General features: G+C 35.0%; 1 protein-coding gene across 1 annotated transcript in view; it reads left to right on the forward strand.

Annotated features, from left to right (window-relative positions):
- Positions 1–17,063, forward strand: part of tox2 (TOX high mobility group box family member 2) — a 163,219-nt gene that overhangs the window by 86,805 nt on the left and 59,351 nt on the right. The window contains exon 4 of the mRNA XM_016477573.1: positions 6,917–7,177. Within this exon, the coding sequence (XP_016333059.1) occupies positions 6,917–7,177 (261 nt within the window). The remainder of the gene's footprint in view (positions 1–6,916; positions 7,178–17,063) is intronic.

Raw genomic sequence — 17,063 nt, forward strand, 5'->3', positions numbered from 1 at the left:
TGGGTATCCTGCTTTGCCTTTGAGAAAATGAAAGCTCAGATGGCCCAATCTGGAATCTTCCCTTTATGTCGTCATACGGGGAAAGGTTACCTCCCCTTTCTCTGCTTTGCCCGCCCAGAGAATTTGGCCCGAATTTGAGAAAATGAGCTACTACCGTGCGAGGTGAGCGCAATATTTTTTTTTCCTCGAGAGACATCATGGCTTGCAAACGAGCGAAGCATGGCAGTTGCCCCGCCTCTCTCCTCCTCATTAGCATTTAAAGCTACAGACACAGAAATGGCACGTCCTAAGGAAAGCTCATTGTGGGACTGGCTCGTAGTGGCTGAAATTCTGCACCAAGGCTGAATTTCGGGAAAGAGACTTCAGATACAGTACTATGGACCACTTAGGCCTATATAAAAGCATCCAAAAAGCAGCATGTCATGGGACCTTTAATGTGTAATACATATAATCGTGTCCTGAAGAGAGGCAGATGAATTATGTATTTTTACGAACCATTCGACATGGCACAACCTTGAGATTTACATTTTATCGTCAAGGACGTTCTGCTACTTTTGACAAACGTCCCGTCCCTTCCTGGTTTCCCCACAAAACCCTCACTGAATCCATTGTTAGCATATATCCTTAAAATCAGCATGACGTGGACGGATTTGATGAACGTGGCCTTTCATGCGCGGGAGATGTGTGATGAGTCAGCCGCAGTCTGAATGGAGCTTCAGCTAATGGACTTTCAACTTCAGATCTCAACACATTACAGCAGATTCCACATTTACAGTCCTGCATTTTTCTTACAGAAATGTACCACGGTACCATGTCTGAAGCACCATGGTAATACCATGTGGTACTCTTTTAAGTGTATGAATGTGGTAGACTTACAAAAAAAAGTTCCAGAAAATACAGTTGAACTATCGTGGTATTTTGGAGGTATACCATGGTATTACCGTGGTGTTTTTTGCAAGTACCATGGCACTACTGTGGTACTAAGGATATAGTATTACTGTGGTATTTTGGACATATACCATGGTATTATGGTGGTATTTTGGACATATACCATGTATAGCATGGTATTACCATGGTATTTTTGACCTGTACCGTGTTATTAATGTGATATTTTGGACATATACCATGTATATCATGGTATTCCCTATTTATGACATGTACCATGGTATTACTGTGGTATTTTGGGTATAGTACTACTATTTCGGACATGGTGTTACCATTGTGTTTTGATCATGTACATTGGTATTACCATGATATTTTAATGTGTACCATGGTATTATGGGGGCAATTTGAACGTATACCATGTATACCATGGTATTGTGGACATATACCATGGTATTACACGTGTAATGGTATTAACATGGTATTTTTGTTTAACAGTTGTATTTTTGACTTACACCATGTATACCATGGTATTACTGTGGTACTTTGGAGATTTACCGTGGCATTTTTTATGTATACCATGGTATTACTATGGTCAATTAGACATTTAAAATGGTATTTTAAATGTATTATCTTTTGCACACGTATGCCTTGGTATTACCATGGTATTTTTGATGTGTACTGTGGTATTGCTGTGATATTTTAGACATATACAGTGGTATTACCATAGTATTTTAGATGTGTACCATAGTATTACTGTGGTATATTGGACATTTATGTAGCACTACGATGGTCTTTTGGACATGTACCATGATATCGACATAGTATTTGGGCATGTACAGTGGCATTTTAGCTGTGTACAATAGTATTAATGTGGTATTTCGGACATTTATATGGTACTACGATGGTATTTTGGACGTGTACCATGGTATTAACATGGTATTTTGGACGTGTACCATGATATTGACATAGTATTTTGGACATGTACAGTGGTATTTTAGATGTGTACCATAGTATTAATGTGGTATTTTGGACATTTATATGGTACTACAATGGTATTTTGGACGTGTACCATGGTATTAACATGGTATTTTAGATGTGTTCCATAGTATTATTGTGGTATTTTTTACATTTATATAGTATTACGGTAGTATTTTGGACGTGTAGCATGGTATTACTGTGGTATGGATGTGTATTTTGGTAGCACCATGGTATTTTTGCAAATGGACCTTGAAGTATCATGGAGTGCGTGAGTTTCATGGTACCACCACAGTATGTTTTTGAAAGGTTGCGCACAGTAAATATCACAGTGTTGTGTTATTTATTTCTCCAGCTTTGACTCTGGGTGTGTGTGTGTGTACAGGTTTATATATCCTGGTGGGGACTTAAACCTGACTACACACAGACTCATGGGGACTCGTGTCACGGTGGGGACCTAAATTGTGGTCCCCACGGGTACAAAAGCTTATAAATCATACAGAATGAAGTTTTTTGAAAATCTAAAAATGCAGAAAGTTTCCTATAAGGGGTAGGTTTAGGGGTAGGGTTGGTGTAGGGCAATAGAATATACGGTCTGTACAGTAGAAAAACCATTATGCCTATGGAGAGTCCCCACAAGGAGTGTGAGAGAGAGAGAGAGAGTGTGTGTGTGTGTGTGTGATCTGCTGACACTGGAGCGTATCTGCAGAGCTTCATCTCATCTCACTTTTAAAGAGGTGAATGTGTAATTCTTGCTGGAGCAGAATTCTCCTGAGGACTCGACGACAGTCTCTCTTCACACAATAGCCGCCCGTTCCACTGTTTACAGCACACAATTTAGCTTCCTTCCAACAATTATGAGGGAAATTGAATCTCAGGAAATGTTCATTTTCACATCCATTAGAGCGGACAATAACAGGGGAGGCCCCGGAGCCTACAGAGACATCTGTCTTCAAAGGGCTGCAGAACTATATGGAAGATTAATATCCAGCGCGACCACGTGTCCGAGCAAATCACATCGCAGGGCCTTTACTGCGAGCTCTGGATGCCGAAAGACCAACAACACGAGCTTACGCTGAATATCTGCTCATCTTTCATATCTCAGTTGTGTCTTCAACCGAAAATGAGAACAAATATTCAGTCAGATTGTTCTCCTCAGAAAAGGAATTTCTGGAGAAACTTCTGATACTTACATGAAACATAAACTAAATTAACCCTGTAAAGCCTGAAGTATTAAATAATAGTATTATGGTGGTATTTTGGACGTACAGCATTGTATTCTCATGGTATTTCTGACCTGTACCATGGTATTACTGTGGTATTTTGGGTATTTACCATGGTACTACTATTTTGAACATATCCAATGGTATTACCATAGAATGTTTGTGCATACCATAGTATTATGGGGTGATTTGGACGTGTAACATGTATACCATGATATTTTGGACATAAACTATGGTATTTGTCTGGTATTTTGGACATATACCATGTATAGCATGGTATTACCATGGTATTTTTGACCTGTACCATGGTATTACTGTGGTATTTTGGGCAATTACCATGGTACTACCGTAGCTTTTTTGGACATGTACAATGGTATTACTGTGGTATTTTGAACTTATACCATATATACCATGGTATCACCATGGTAGTTTGGACATTTACCATGGTATTTTTGATGTGTACCATGGCAATATTGTGGTATTTTAAACCAGAAAAATAATTTTTTTAGATAAGCGTTACTCAAAGAAAATATATTTAAAAAAATTGTCTGATACAGTGAGAATATGGAGGAAAAAACAGCTGTATTTTATTCAGAGACTCAAATTATATGCAATTTGCTGCGGATGTTGATATTTCTATGATGAAATTCTGATGCTTGTAATGTAAATCAGTAAGATCTTTATAACAGTAGAGCAGATACTTACATAAAATGATCTAAATATCAGTCGTCTCTATATCTCCAGTAACATGTCTCAGTAAGATGAGATTGAAATGATCCAAACATATAATGCAGTGATTGAGAGCTGAAGAAATAAAGGCTCCTCAGAAGATGTGAGATGTTCTGGAGGCTTGTGAAGATCATTCCTCCGCTGAGGAACAGTGAAAGTAAAGCTTCTGGAAACAAACGCTCCTCAAAAGATCCTGAGGATCAGATTTGAGACTCTAAAACATGATTGATGGAGAATCAAGTAAAGCTGAGCTGCTTCAGTCCAGTAAGTGTTCATCTGGAAATATTTCTGCAGTTATTCTGACGATTACTTGATAAAAATCAGTCAAGATTTGACAGCAGAAAGACACGTGAAGCTGGACGTTTGTACAATTACACTAAAAGAGCTTTGACTTGATAAAACACTCTAAACTATCAATCAGAAGGCATGGAGGCGATTGAGTGTGAAACAGGTTTAACGGCATCATGTTGATCATTTAGAGCATCATCATAGTCGGCGTAAGTCTGAAAGAACAATCTCTAAGCAATGAAAATGTTCTTCTGAATGAGTTCAGTCTCTTTCTTAAAATATCGTTTAGCGTTTAAGCCTTGTGGAGACACTCAGACGGGTGACATATCTCGGAGAACTTTGTGATTTGAGTAATGTACGGTGGCAAGGTCCCACAATCCTTGTCTCTCTCTCCTTCTCCACGGCAGAGTATTTGCTAAAAGTATTTGTTTGCAAGATAAATGGCCGTTCTCCAGGCGAAGATGACAGGCAACACAAAGATGATATTGAATTGATTTCTGAAATGTTGCAGAACTGACTGTTTGATGTATACGGGCAGACATGAATCATAAAAATTCTATTAAAAAAGCTCTTGAATGGTTGACAGCGGAATATTATTTCTGATGATTAATTTGACTCAGTCATTATGGACGGGGCTCCAGTCAGATCGCCTACAAAATTGCTTTTCATTCCCTCTTGAATACCCCAGCAATCTCTCTCTCTCTCTCTCTCTCTCTCTTTATTCTTTTAAGATCCTGAGGATCAGATTTGAGACTCTAAAACATGATTGATGGAGAATCAAGTAAAGCTGAGCTGCTTCAGTCCAGTAAGTGTTCATCTGGAAATATTTCTGCAGTTATTCTGACGATTACTTGATAAAAATCAGTCAAGATTTGACAGCAGAAAGACACGTGAAGCTGGACGTTTGTACAATTACACTAAAAGAGCTTTGACTTGATAAAACACTCTAAACTATCAATCAGAAGGCATGGAGGCGATTGAGTGTGAAACAGGTTTAACGGCATCATGTTGATCATTTAGAGCATCATCATAGTCGGCGTAAGTCTGAAAGAACAATCTCTAAGCAATGAAAATGTTCTTCTGAATGAGTTCAGTCTCTTTCTTAAAATATCGTTTAGCGTTTAAGCCTTGTGGAGACACTCAGACGGGTGACATATCTCGGAGAACTTTGTGATTTGAGTAATGTACGGTGGCAAGGTCCCACAATCCTTGTCTCTCTCTCCTTCTCCACGGCAGAGTATTTGCTAAAAGTATTTGTTTGCAAGATAAATGGCCGTTCTCCAGGCGAAGATGACAGGCAACACAAAGATGATATTGAATTGATTTCTGAAATGTTGCAGAACTGACTGTTTGATGTATACGGGCAGACATGAATCATGAAAATTCTATTAAAAAAGCTCTTGAATGGTTGACAGCGGAATATTATTTCTGATGATTAATTTGACTCAGTCATTATGGACGGGGCTCCAGTCAGATCGCCTACAAAATTGCTTTTCATTCCCTCTTGAATACCCCAGCAATCTCTCTCTCTCTCTCTCTCTCTCTCTCTCTCTCTCTCTCCCTTTCCCTCTCTCTCTCTCTTTTTCCTTTTTCCTCAATTTAACGTCGCATACTTCCTCCGTCGTGTCCAAAGTTAGATCGACACGGCTGATGAGAGACACAAGCATCGATACGGGCGCAAACTTTAGCGCTATGAAAACATGGTCTGCGCTTCCAAAAGTTGATTGTGATAATGCCGTATTTCCAGCAACTTTCCGTGATTCCAGAGCCAGATCGGAAGCTGCCAACTGATATGCATCCAAAAAAAGCGATTCTTACTTGTTTAACTGCATAATATTTATATAATTGTGTTTATGCCTCTCGCCACAAAGTAATTAGGCAGTCGTCACATCTGCTATTTCTCATACATACAGAAGGGGTTTTCAAATGGGTTTTGATTATAAGTTGTTTTTTTATTGTTTATTATTTTATTATTTTAACCAAGTTATTTTAGTTGTAATTTATTTGACCAATTTATTTCATTTCAACATAATTTGTATTTTATTTCATTTATTGCATTTAGCAATTTTATTTTATTTTATCTGAACATGTTGTAACTTATTTAATTATTTTATCTAAACATACATTCATATTATTTTATTTGTTTGTATTTAAAACTTTAATATTATTTTATAAAACAGATAGTTCCGGTGCTTGATTCTGATTGGCTGAGCCGCGTTCGAAGCTGTTGTAAATTACTCTACAAACACACACCTTTGTTTACTCTGTGTGTTGCTCGGCAACCACTTTGTTGCAACCACAACCGTTTCTAAAGTACTACGTTGTTTGGCGGAAGAATACTGTTTTTATTAATATCATTACATTTTATTTGCTCTGTTTTATTTAGTGAAACCTTACCACGTATATGGAATAACCGTTTTCTAAAAGCAATAAGCCCCGTGAAGCCATGGTTTACAGTGAATTTATAACAGCTAAGGAGGTTTTAGGCACTCTGCTTCGTACCCTTAGCTGTTATAAATTCACTGTAAACCACGGCTTCTTGGGGCTTATTGCTTTATTTTACTTTATTTTATTTAAACATAAGTATTATTATTATTTGATTTATTTTATTTGAACATAAGTTGTCATTTTAATTTCATACATTTTATTTTATTTATTGTATTTAAACAAGTATTATTTTTATTTTATGCATTGTATTTAAGTTGTTTTATTTATTTATTTTTATTTTATTTTTTTATTTAATGATGGTGTTTATTTTGGCAAGAAGACGCCACTCACAATTTTGTTTTTAAAGTAATTTTCTTTCTTCTCCGCAGCAGAGTTACTCAGGACAGGGAGGGGGCAGTGGGAACGGAGGAGGAGGGGGAGACGAGGACTACGAGATCCCTCCTATAACCCCACCGAATCACCCCGAGCCACCGCTGCTGCACCTGATGGACCCCGAGTCCAGCTACCTGTGTCACTCCATCCCTCACAACGGCCTGATCAACCCGTACTCGTACCCCGAGCTGCCCGCCCTCATGATGTCCAACATGCTCGCCCAGGACGGACACCTGCTATCCAGCCAGATGCCCTCAGTGAGTCCCGCGCTTCTGCCCTACATAGACAGCACTGTCAGGCGTCAAGACTGCTCCAAACTAATTACATGGCCTTATAAGACAGCAGTTTGTGGATGAGGCAATCCCAGAATGCACTGCAATGAGCTCAAGATCCTAAATGGCAGATGAAGTCGAGGGAAGTGTCTAATTATGAATATTATTTTATTCATTACTGAGGATTATCAATACAAATATCAGTTTAAGCTCTACAATATTTGTGTGTGCACTATGAGTTTTTATTTATTAGTAAAACAGTAGAATTAGTGTGTCTATTTTCTATTAAAGCACTCTCTGTTGACAAGCAAAATGTCCAAAACTGTTTGTCAACCTCAAATTTAGCTCAAATTTATAATGTACATAATTGTTTATATTTTAAATAAATATGTATTTTTATGTATTATTTATTATAATGAATTTAAAAAAAATAAATATTATATTTATTAGTATATTATTAAAATATAAAATGTAAATTATATATATATATATAAAACCTGATTTTAGAATGTATCATAAATTGGATGTCTTTAGCTCAGTTCACGTACATAATTGTTAATATTTTATATAAATATTTATTTTTATTTATTATGTATTAAATATTTATATTGTATATTTATATATTTAATAATATATATTTTTAATATTTTATTTATATTTTATACATTTTCTATGTATTTACAGTAAAATAAAAAATACTGATTAAGAATATAATTTTTAGTCTGTATTTTCTCATAGTTTCTTGAACCAAAAAATAAAAATGTAATCACCAGGATGGCAATATGCATATGCAAATGATATGCAGATGATGTGTTGCATAATTAAAGGGGATTGTATATTCCATATATGGTATTTCAGGCAGGATATTGGGAGGAAAGTAAAGCTTTTGCATGTGCATCTTCAGTTTACTGTGATCTGTGAAGTGATCTTTGGGTGGATGTAGGGTTGTATATGATGTGATGTCTTTACCAATAATGTGATTGGTTATTTTGGTTGAATGGCAGGACTGTACGTTGAGTTTTGTGTGTCTGTGTTTGTAAGAGTGGCACAGAATGAATAGATGAATGAAGCGATAGCTGCTCATCTAAACATCATCACAACTAACTGACCACATCAGGCCTTCGTCTCTACTAAATCTACTCATTCCACTCTGCTCCTCCTCCTCATATCCAGAGCTCATTACTTTGTGTTTTGTTGCTTAACACAGACTCTGAGGGCTATAAAGAAATATCAGGAGTGTCGTCAAATCTGCCATCTGTGGAAACTCCCTCATAAAGCGGAGAAATCCACAGAACAATTCAGAAACGCTGGGAAAACACTTGCTCTTTAAGAGTGCAAAATAGATTTATATTTCATTATAATTATCTTTTTTTCTTACTAGTGGTCTTGGACTGAAATATTAATTGAAATCAAGTTGAAATAAAAGAAAATAAATATATTACACTTTGAAAAAAAAAAACATTTTTCAAAGTTGTGAGTAAAACAAAGATTGAACTGAACTGAAAAAAAAAAAAAAAAATTAAATGAAAATAAAAAACAGAATTTAGTACTGAAAAAGTACTAAAATTACTGAAAAGGTAATCAAAATAAATTAAAGCTAAATATAAATATTTAAAAATATATAATAGAAATGACAAAAGCATGTAATAAAATTACTAAAACTAACTAAAATTAAAAATAAAAGCTGATTCAAAATATTCATAAATATACTACTGTAATACTAAAATAATATTGAGGAATTCTTCTTTAATAGCGAATCGCACTCTTTATGATTAACTAAGTACTAAAATTACTAAAACAGAAATATTAAAAAATGACAAAAGCATGTAACAAAATTACAAAAACATTAACTAAAATTAAACATAAAAGCTGATTCAAAATATTAATAAATATAAAATATATATTTAACTATAATAAGCGCTACGTACTTAGATTATTAAATGCATATACAAAAATATAAATTGAAATATAAAAGAATAATACAAATGTTTAAAACGCATGTAACAAAATTAATAAAACTAACTAAAATAAAAAAAACTAATTCAAAATATTAATAAATATTACACTACTATAATCCTGAAATAACACTAGACAGATTTTGTGAGATTCACCTCTTTTAAACAAAACACAGTGTGTTCTTTTATATGCCCGGGCTTTATTATTTCTGACTTTTGATTATAAAAATCAATTTGAAACTTGAATTCAATGCATTAGCCGGACAGAATTTAAATTCAACTCAACTCTGGTCATTCTTCTAATGACTCTCTATGAAAGAAGGCACATATAATGGACATCAGGCAGCATGACAGCGGTTCTGCAGCCGTATGAATCTATGCATGCAATTTCTTTAGCTACCAGAACACATTAAATCAACCATTCTTTCATTTCGAGATCCCATTTTTATATTGACACCCATTGAGCGGGTGAATAGAGTGTGCTAGTCAATAATACTCCACTAAATGACGATGGACTGCCATTTTATTCCCATTTCTTCCCCAAGCAAACTTCTTTAACCATGCCGTGATTATGTTCTGTAGTATTTGTGCTGTAGATTTCAGGTTGTTTCTGGTTGAGGCATTCGTCAGGGTTTATATGTCCACAATAACAATGATAAAACCAATCATTTTTTGAAAAGCTATATGCTCTGTGAGCTGTATAAATGGGATATATGTATTGTGCCCTATTCATTGCGATGCTGATAACATTCCACGCTTTACTTTGACCTTTTATGACCTTTGCCTCAGTCTGAGTTTGATGAAATGAAATGGTAGATTGCTGATTTTGTCTTGTTCAGTAGATCGATGGTATTCAAACATTCTATACAAGCACTGGTTGCTTTATCAGTGTTGCCACAAACAGTGTTCTGTTCTGTTCTGTTGTGTTCTGTGTTGTGTTTTGTTTTGTTTTTTCTTTTTGTGTTTTGTTCTGTTTTGTGTTCGGTTTTGTGTTTTGTTTTCTGTTCTGTTCTGTTTTGTGTTTGGTTTTGTGTTTTGTTTTCTGTTCTGTTCTGTTTTGTGTTTGGTTTTCTGTTCTGTTTTGTTTTGTGTTCAGTTTTGTTTTGTTTTGATCTGTTTTGTGTTTAGTTTGTTCCTTTTGTGTTCCGTTCTGTTTTGTGTTCAGTTGTGTTTTGTTCTGTTTTGTGTTCAGTTTTGTGTTTTGTTTTCTGTTCTGTTCTGTTTTTTGTTTTGTTCTGTTTGTCTTCTGTTTTGTGTTCGTTTAGTTTTTTCTTTTTGTGTTCTGGGGCCCGTTCTTCGTACGTCGCTAACTCAGTTAGCTGGATTTGATTGTTGACGATTTGGCATGATCTTGGATTATTTGGTTCTTCGAAGCTAATCCTGGACTTGCTGTCATAGCAACAGGTCCGTAAGCTTAAACCTGCTCGGGAGCAGTTTATTTCATGTAAACAAGATTAGATCGCATCTTTTTAAGAGGAACTGATATTTAAAATCTATCCCAGCCACTGCTACTCTATTACAAGATTACTCTACTAATCTGGGGACAATAATTTAAAATAATAATCATTTAAAAATTAATTTGAATATAATATTATAATGTTGTGTAATCTGTAATACTATAGACACAGCCAGTTTTACTCATTGAAAGATTTATTCGTGATAAAATAATAACTTTATAATTGTATTAGAGTCTTACACACATGCTGTACAGTTAATCTGAGTCGTGCATTAATTTGAGTGCTGACAGATATTATGGGAGTGGCTTGATGGAGTGCAGGAGATGCAGATAACTTGATCTTGACCCTTAAGAAACTTTAATTAATGCTGTCACATAACAAATCTGCTTCAAAGATAAAATTACATGAGTTGCTAATTGCAACATTGAACTAAAAATGTAAAGCCTGTACAAATACTAGAAATCGTGAATATAAATAATTGGGAATCATGTAAACATGAGCGTTCTTGCCGCAGCCAATCGCTGCATTGCTGATCGTGGTTTCGAATATCGATATATCTGCCCTTTACGGGGAACTCGAGAACGTGCAGTAATCTTATACAACTTAATCCAGATATTTTAATCAGATCCGCAAATTCGTTTGAAGAACCAAATTAGCTAGAGATCAGGGGCCTGTACCATGATGGTGGCTGAACAAACTCGGGGTTACAGGATTAGTTTTGAGTTGACAAAACCAAACAGTCCAATCCGGCTTTGTTGGTACCTTGAAGCTCATCATCAACTTTCTCTGTCAACTCAGGCTTGATCCTGGGTTAATGGAGCACGTGCACATGAAAGAGTGACATCAGTAATGAACAGCCAATCAGATGCCTTGAAACTGTGATTCACTTCTTGAGAGAGAGTCAGTGCGATTCACTACCAAAGATTAAAATACTGAACAATATGAAGAATTTAAACATTTACAAGATGAAACGCTCTATCCATGAAAGAGGAAAACTTAAAGAAAACATCTTGCAAGTACAAGTAAAAGTTGTAAAGTTAGTTCATAGAGTTGATAATATTTATAGGTATAAAAACACTTAAAAATCTAAGCTCATATGTAGTCATGTTTAAAGCTATTGATTCTAAAACATATTTATATGGCATATTATCTATATGTTTATATTAATTTAAAATAAAAGCTTAATAATTACTATTAAATTAAGATAGCTTGTGTAATGGATTAAGGGTATAATAATTATATAAAACATATAAAATAATTATAAAAAATAATCATCTCTAAATTCAGACAATTTTATCTTTAAAAATGTTTTACTATGTAGCGTCCTTTAATTTGGAGTAAGAGAAACTGGGGGAGTGGCTTTATTGCGTCAGACATGTGTCACTTTGCTTGAAGCTGATTGGTCAAATTTCACTTTGAGATCTCTAAACCAGAACATAACCTGCCCCAGAGCAGGTTAGCTGTGGAGTGTAAGTTACTAAGGCAATGAATGCCGCTAAAAGCCAAGCCACTTTCATGGTACCTAAAACCCAGGATTGGTGCAAACTAAACTGAAACTTGCCTGGCCAGCCAGCTAATCTGGCTTCATGGTACAGGCCCCAGTTATCATGATTAGAAGATCTGGCATCTTTCAAATCATCTCAGATGAATTAAGCGAGGTACGGAGAACGGACCCCTGTTTTGTTTTGTGTTCAGTTTTGTGTTTTGTTTTGTTTTGTTCTGTTTGTCTTCTGTTTTGTGTGTTTGTTTAGTTTTTTTCTTTTGTTTTGTGTTTTGTTTTGTTTTCTGTTCTGTTCTGTTTTGTTTTGTTCTGTTTGTCTTCTGTTTTTTGTGTTTGTTTAGTTTTTTCTTTTGTTTTGTGTTTTGTTTTGTTTTCTGTTCGGTTTTGTGTTTTGTTTTGTGTTTTCTTTTTCTGTTCTGTTTTGTGTTTTCTTTTTCTGTTCTGTTTTGTGTTTTCTTTTTCTGTTCTGTTTTGTGTTTTGTTCTGTTTGTCTTCTGTTTTGTGTTCATTTTGTTTTTTTCTTTTTTGTGTTCTGTTTTGTTTTGTTCAGTTATGTTTTGTTTTGTGTTCAGTTTTGTGTTTTGTTTTTTCTTTTTCTGTTCTGTTTTGTGTTTTGTTCTGTTTGTCTTCTGTTTTTTGTGTTTGTTTAGTTTTTTCTTTTGTTTTGTGTTTTGTTTAGTTCTTTCTTTTTCTGTTCTGTTTTGTGTTTTCTTTTTCTGTTCTGTTTTGTTTTGTGTTCAGTTATGTTTTGTTTTGTGTTCAGTAATGCTTTGTTTTGTTTTCTGTTCTGTTTTGTGTTCAGTTTTTTTTGTTTTTTTTTGTTCTGTTTTGTTTTGTTTTCTTGTTCTGATTTTAGTTTTGCATAGTTAAATTTTCTGTTTCATATTCTGTTTGACATCTGCAACAATGATCAAGCAATGGCGTAAGTTTCGTGCAGGACTGCTTGTTCGTCCATCCAATTCGAATACAGTCTTTTTTTTTTTTGGCCAAGTATGGTGACCCATGCTAGGAATTAGTGCTCTGCATTTATCCCATCCAAAGTGCACACACACAGCAGTGAACACACACACACCGTGAACACACACTCGGAGCAGTGGGCAGCCATGTTTTTGCTGCGGCACCTGGGGAGCAGTCGGGGGTTCGGTGCCTTGCTCAAGGGCACCTCAGTCGTGGTATTGAAGGTGGAAGAGAGCGCTGTACATTCACTCCCCCCACCTACAATCCCTGCCGGTATGAGACTCGAACCCGCAACCTTTTGAATCTAGAAATAACAGGTATGTACATTTGCAAATGCTTATGTTTCTGACCCAATTTGCCTCCTACAGTGTACAATTCGAATGACCAAAACCCCATCCATGTACTGTGCTATTGAGTGTTTTTATCTGCAAATTTCTAAACAAACAACTCTGGTCTGTTTTGGTTAGTTATGTTGTGGTGTTGTTTAGTGGACCTGTATTTGCGGTTATGTCCGAGCTTTTCCGAACCTTTGCTGATGAAATGAATCTCTACCATCAAGGGGTCAGTGCATATATTCCATCTCCAGAAGAGAAGAGAAGAAAAGCCATTAGGTTTCATCTTCTGTCTTGAGTAGAGCGAGCTGGAGAGATCTTTTTTAATTAGAGCAGTGCAGAGCGAGAGAGACTGTCAGAGAAAAGAGATAGAGAGAGATGGGCTGGAGGGGCAGAAAGAGTGATAGAGCAACGACGAGGAAGACAGGAGGGGTATAAAGAGGTTGAGTGACTGAACACGGCACCGGGATAAAAGGAAAACTGCTTTGAATGGAATGTACATCAGTACTAAGAGCTTTTTAAAGTATATCAAACAATTTAAATGGAGCACTGCTGCATGGACACAACTTCCATCTCCATAACTGCTTTTGTGCTTCTGAAGAAGTATAGATATCTAGACCAGCACTCTTTACTGTTAATTTAGGACGTCTTAACTTGATAAGCAAACAAAGTTGAAGATATGAGAGGTAACCAGAGTACTTCTAGTTTCTGAGCATTAATGTCATCAAAACTTGCTATATGTGACCCTGGAGCACAAAAGCAATCTTAAGTCGCTGGGGTGTATTTGTAGAAATAGCCAACAATACATTGTATGGGTCAAAATTATTGATTTTTCTGTTATGCCAAAAATCATTAGGACATTAATTAAAGATCATGTTGCATGCAGATATTTTGTAAATTTCCTACTGTAAATATATCAGAACTTAATTTTTTTATTAGTAATATGCATTGCTAAGAACTTAATTTGAACAACTTTAAAGGCGATTTTCTCAATATTTTTTTATTTTTTTGCACCCTCAGATTCCAGATTTTCAAATAGTTGTATCTCAGCCAAATATTCTATCCTAACAAACCATACATCAATGGAAAGCTTATTTATTCAGCTTTCAGATGATGTATAAATCTGAAAAAATTGACCCTTAATTGTGTTTTGACTCTTAAATTGACTCTTATAGTGAACGATTCATTATGTTTTTCTAAAGCAGGCTATGCTATTGGATAATATTAACGTTTCACTTAGATAACACTTTACTTAAAGCCTTTATATATAAAGCATTATGAAATAAGTTTTAATGCATTAATTATGCCTTGTAATAATGCATCGTATGATCTCATGAAGTTATAATACATTATCATGCATTGTAACACCTTTAGAAAGTATAATGCATAATATTCAAATATTATAATGCATTTTAACTTAATTATTTATGAACAGATATAATGCATTACAACGTACATTATAAATACCTTTATAATGCATTGTACATAAAAGATTTAAGTAAAGTGTTACTGAATTTTCTTGTGAGTGATGCTTTTAAATATCATGTTACTTACTTTCAGTGCAATAAAAGTAAAAAAAAAAAAGTTCACTAATCGCCTCAATTTGTCCTTGCTAACTAGGGTTAGTATTGGTTAAAAATCTGGTTGTTGTTCTGTGTTTATTTTTTATGCTAGGATTCATAAATGCATGCTGCAAAATCAGATAAATGGCCTGTTTTGGACCATTTTGAAAGATGTTCGGAAAGCTATGCTGAAAAGTTTTCTTTTAAACAATTTTCGCTCAGAAATTGCTAGTACATTTTTCAAATAATTGTAGAACTGGAAAGTAACACATTGAAATAAACATGACATTTCAAAGTAGAAAGACTGAAACAGTATTTTCTTGTAAAACGTACTCCAGTAATCTAAAAAAATAAATGTACAGTGTAAAAAATATTTTTTTGCCCATCAGGCAATGAACATGATCTGTCTTGATGCTCGCTCTCCGTCATAGCATCTTGCCACATTTGATATTTAATATCTGTGATGTGATAGCATTTATAATATTTATTTAATCCTGGCCGCTTTACTGTACTGTACTGTACAAATATCTCATAAGGAAAGAAAGGCTTCACAGCAAGCTGTATTGAAATTTAAGCTAGCGTGGATAAAATGTATGCTAACCTAATGATTTGAGCAGTTTAGCAGATGTGGATTTTGAATGCAATATGCTTCATTAATGAAATGTCACATTTAAATGAAATTTCAAGTGAGTAAAAATATCATGTCATTAGCAGGAGGATAATTTGCAGTAGCATACATTTACAGCAATGGTTTGAAGAATGTGCCCTTGAATGTTTTGTTGAGCGTTTTATGTATGTTGCACAATATAATAATTTAGTCTGTAGTTGAAAGTTTTAGTGTTTTTTGTTTCCTACATGAATGAAAACTGGATTGTGTTTATTCGTTAATGCTAAGAGTGCTTTGATGTCAATACAGACCACTTTGGAGAAAACAAAAGCATTTAATAGGCATCAGTTATATATTCACTTTCAGTTTTAATCATGTTAATGTGGTTTGTATGGAAGCCTGTTTCTGCCACGGATAAAAAATAAATAAAAAGTGTAACTGTGACTTTTATTTCACAATTCAGACTTTTTTTTTCTTGCATTTCTAAGATATAAACTCTGAGAAAAAAAGTTGGAATTGAGAGAAATAAACTTGCTTTTCTTCTCTATATCTTGCCATTCTGAAAAAAAAAAATCACAATTGAGAGATAAAAACTTTCTTTTTTTATTTCTTTTTTTTTTCGGTGGAAATTCAGACTATTTTCTAATAAATATGAATTTATGTCTCACAATTCTGTTTGTTTTTCTGCCATGGAGTACAAAAAATATACTGTTTTATCTCAATTGCGAGTTTCTATCTCAAAATTCAGACTTTTTTTTTCAGAATTGCGATTATATACGTACATCTTTTTTTTTTTTTGCTAACAAGTTTCCATGAGTCAGAGACCGCGAAAAACAAAAGTAAGTAAATGAGTGTCAATGATGCACAGACAGTCAGATGTTCTTCTTTCACTGAAGCTCAGTTCATCTCAGTTCATGCTGGAGAACATGATCGTCAGGTTTTGTTCATGTTCAAGACATTTAGAGGTTCATGTTTATTTTTAACTCAAATTGTTATGCTTATAATGTTACATTCGATTGAAAAGCGTGCTAAACAGTAGCTCAAAGTAGTCAAAGTCACAGGTTTGATTCTTAGGGAATGCATGAATTCATCAAAACACATGCATGCTTTGCATTAAAAGAATCTGCCAAATGCATGAATGTAAATAGATGCAAACCTGCAACATTTTCACTCAAGCTCTCAAAGTTTTTCTCAGCGTAGTGAGGAGGCCTGTGAATGTAGTCATGCTTTTCCAGCCTGTGCTTAGACTGCTAGATTCATCAGTGCCTGAATGAACCGGCCTGTGGTCGGGACGCTACCAGAAATAGCCTGAAGATGACGGCCTGCCCAAACTCTCAGGCTATTTGTGGCCGTCCGGCCTTCGAGCAGCTTTAATCAAATGTATTTTTGTTGAATTCCACCCAAGATTTGAAAATAAAATGCCCACCGAAAGGGTTTATGGCATCTGCCAGGTTTGACGCGAGGCGAGAGAGAGAGAGAGAGTGAGAGAGAGAGAGAGTG

This window comes from Sinocyclocheilus anshuiensis, unplaced genomic scaffold, assembly GCF_001515605.1.
Source record: "Sinocyclocheilus anshuiensis isolate Anshui unplaced genomic scaffold, SAMN03320099.WGS_v1.1 scaffold1632, whole genome shotgun sequence".
Lineage (NCBI taxonomy): Eukaryota > Metazoa > Chordata > Actinopteri > Cypriniformes > Cyprinidae > Sinocyclocheilus > Sinocyclocheilus anshuiensis.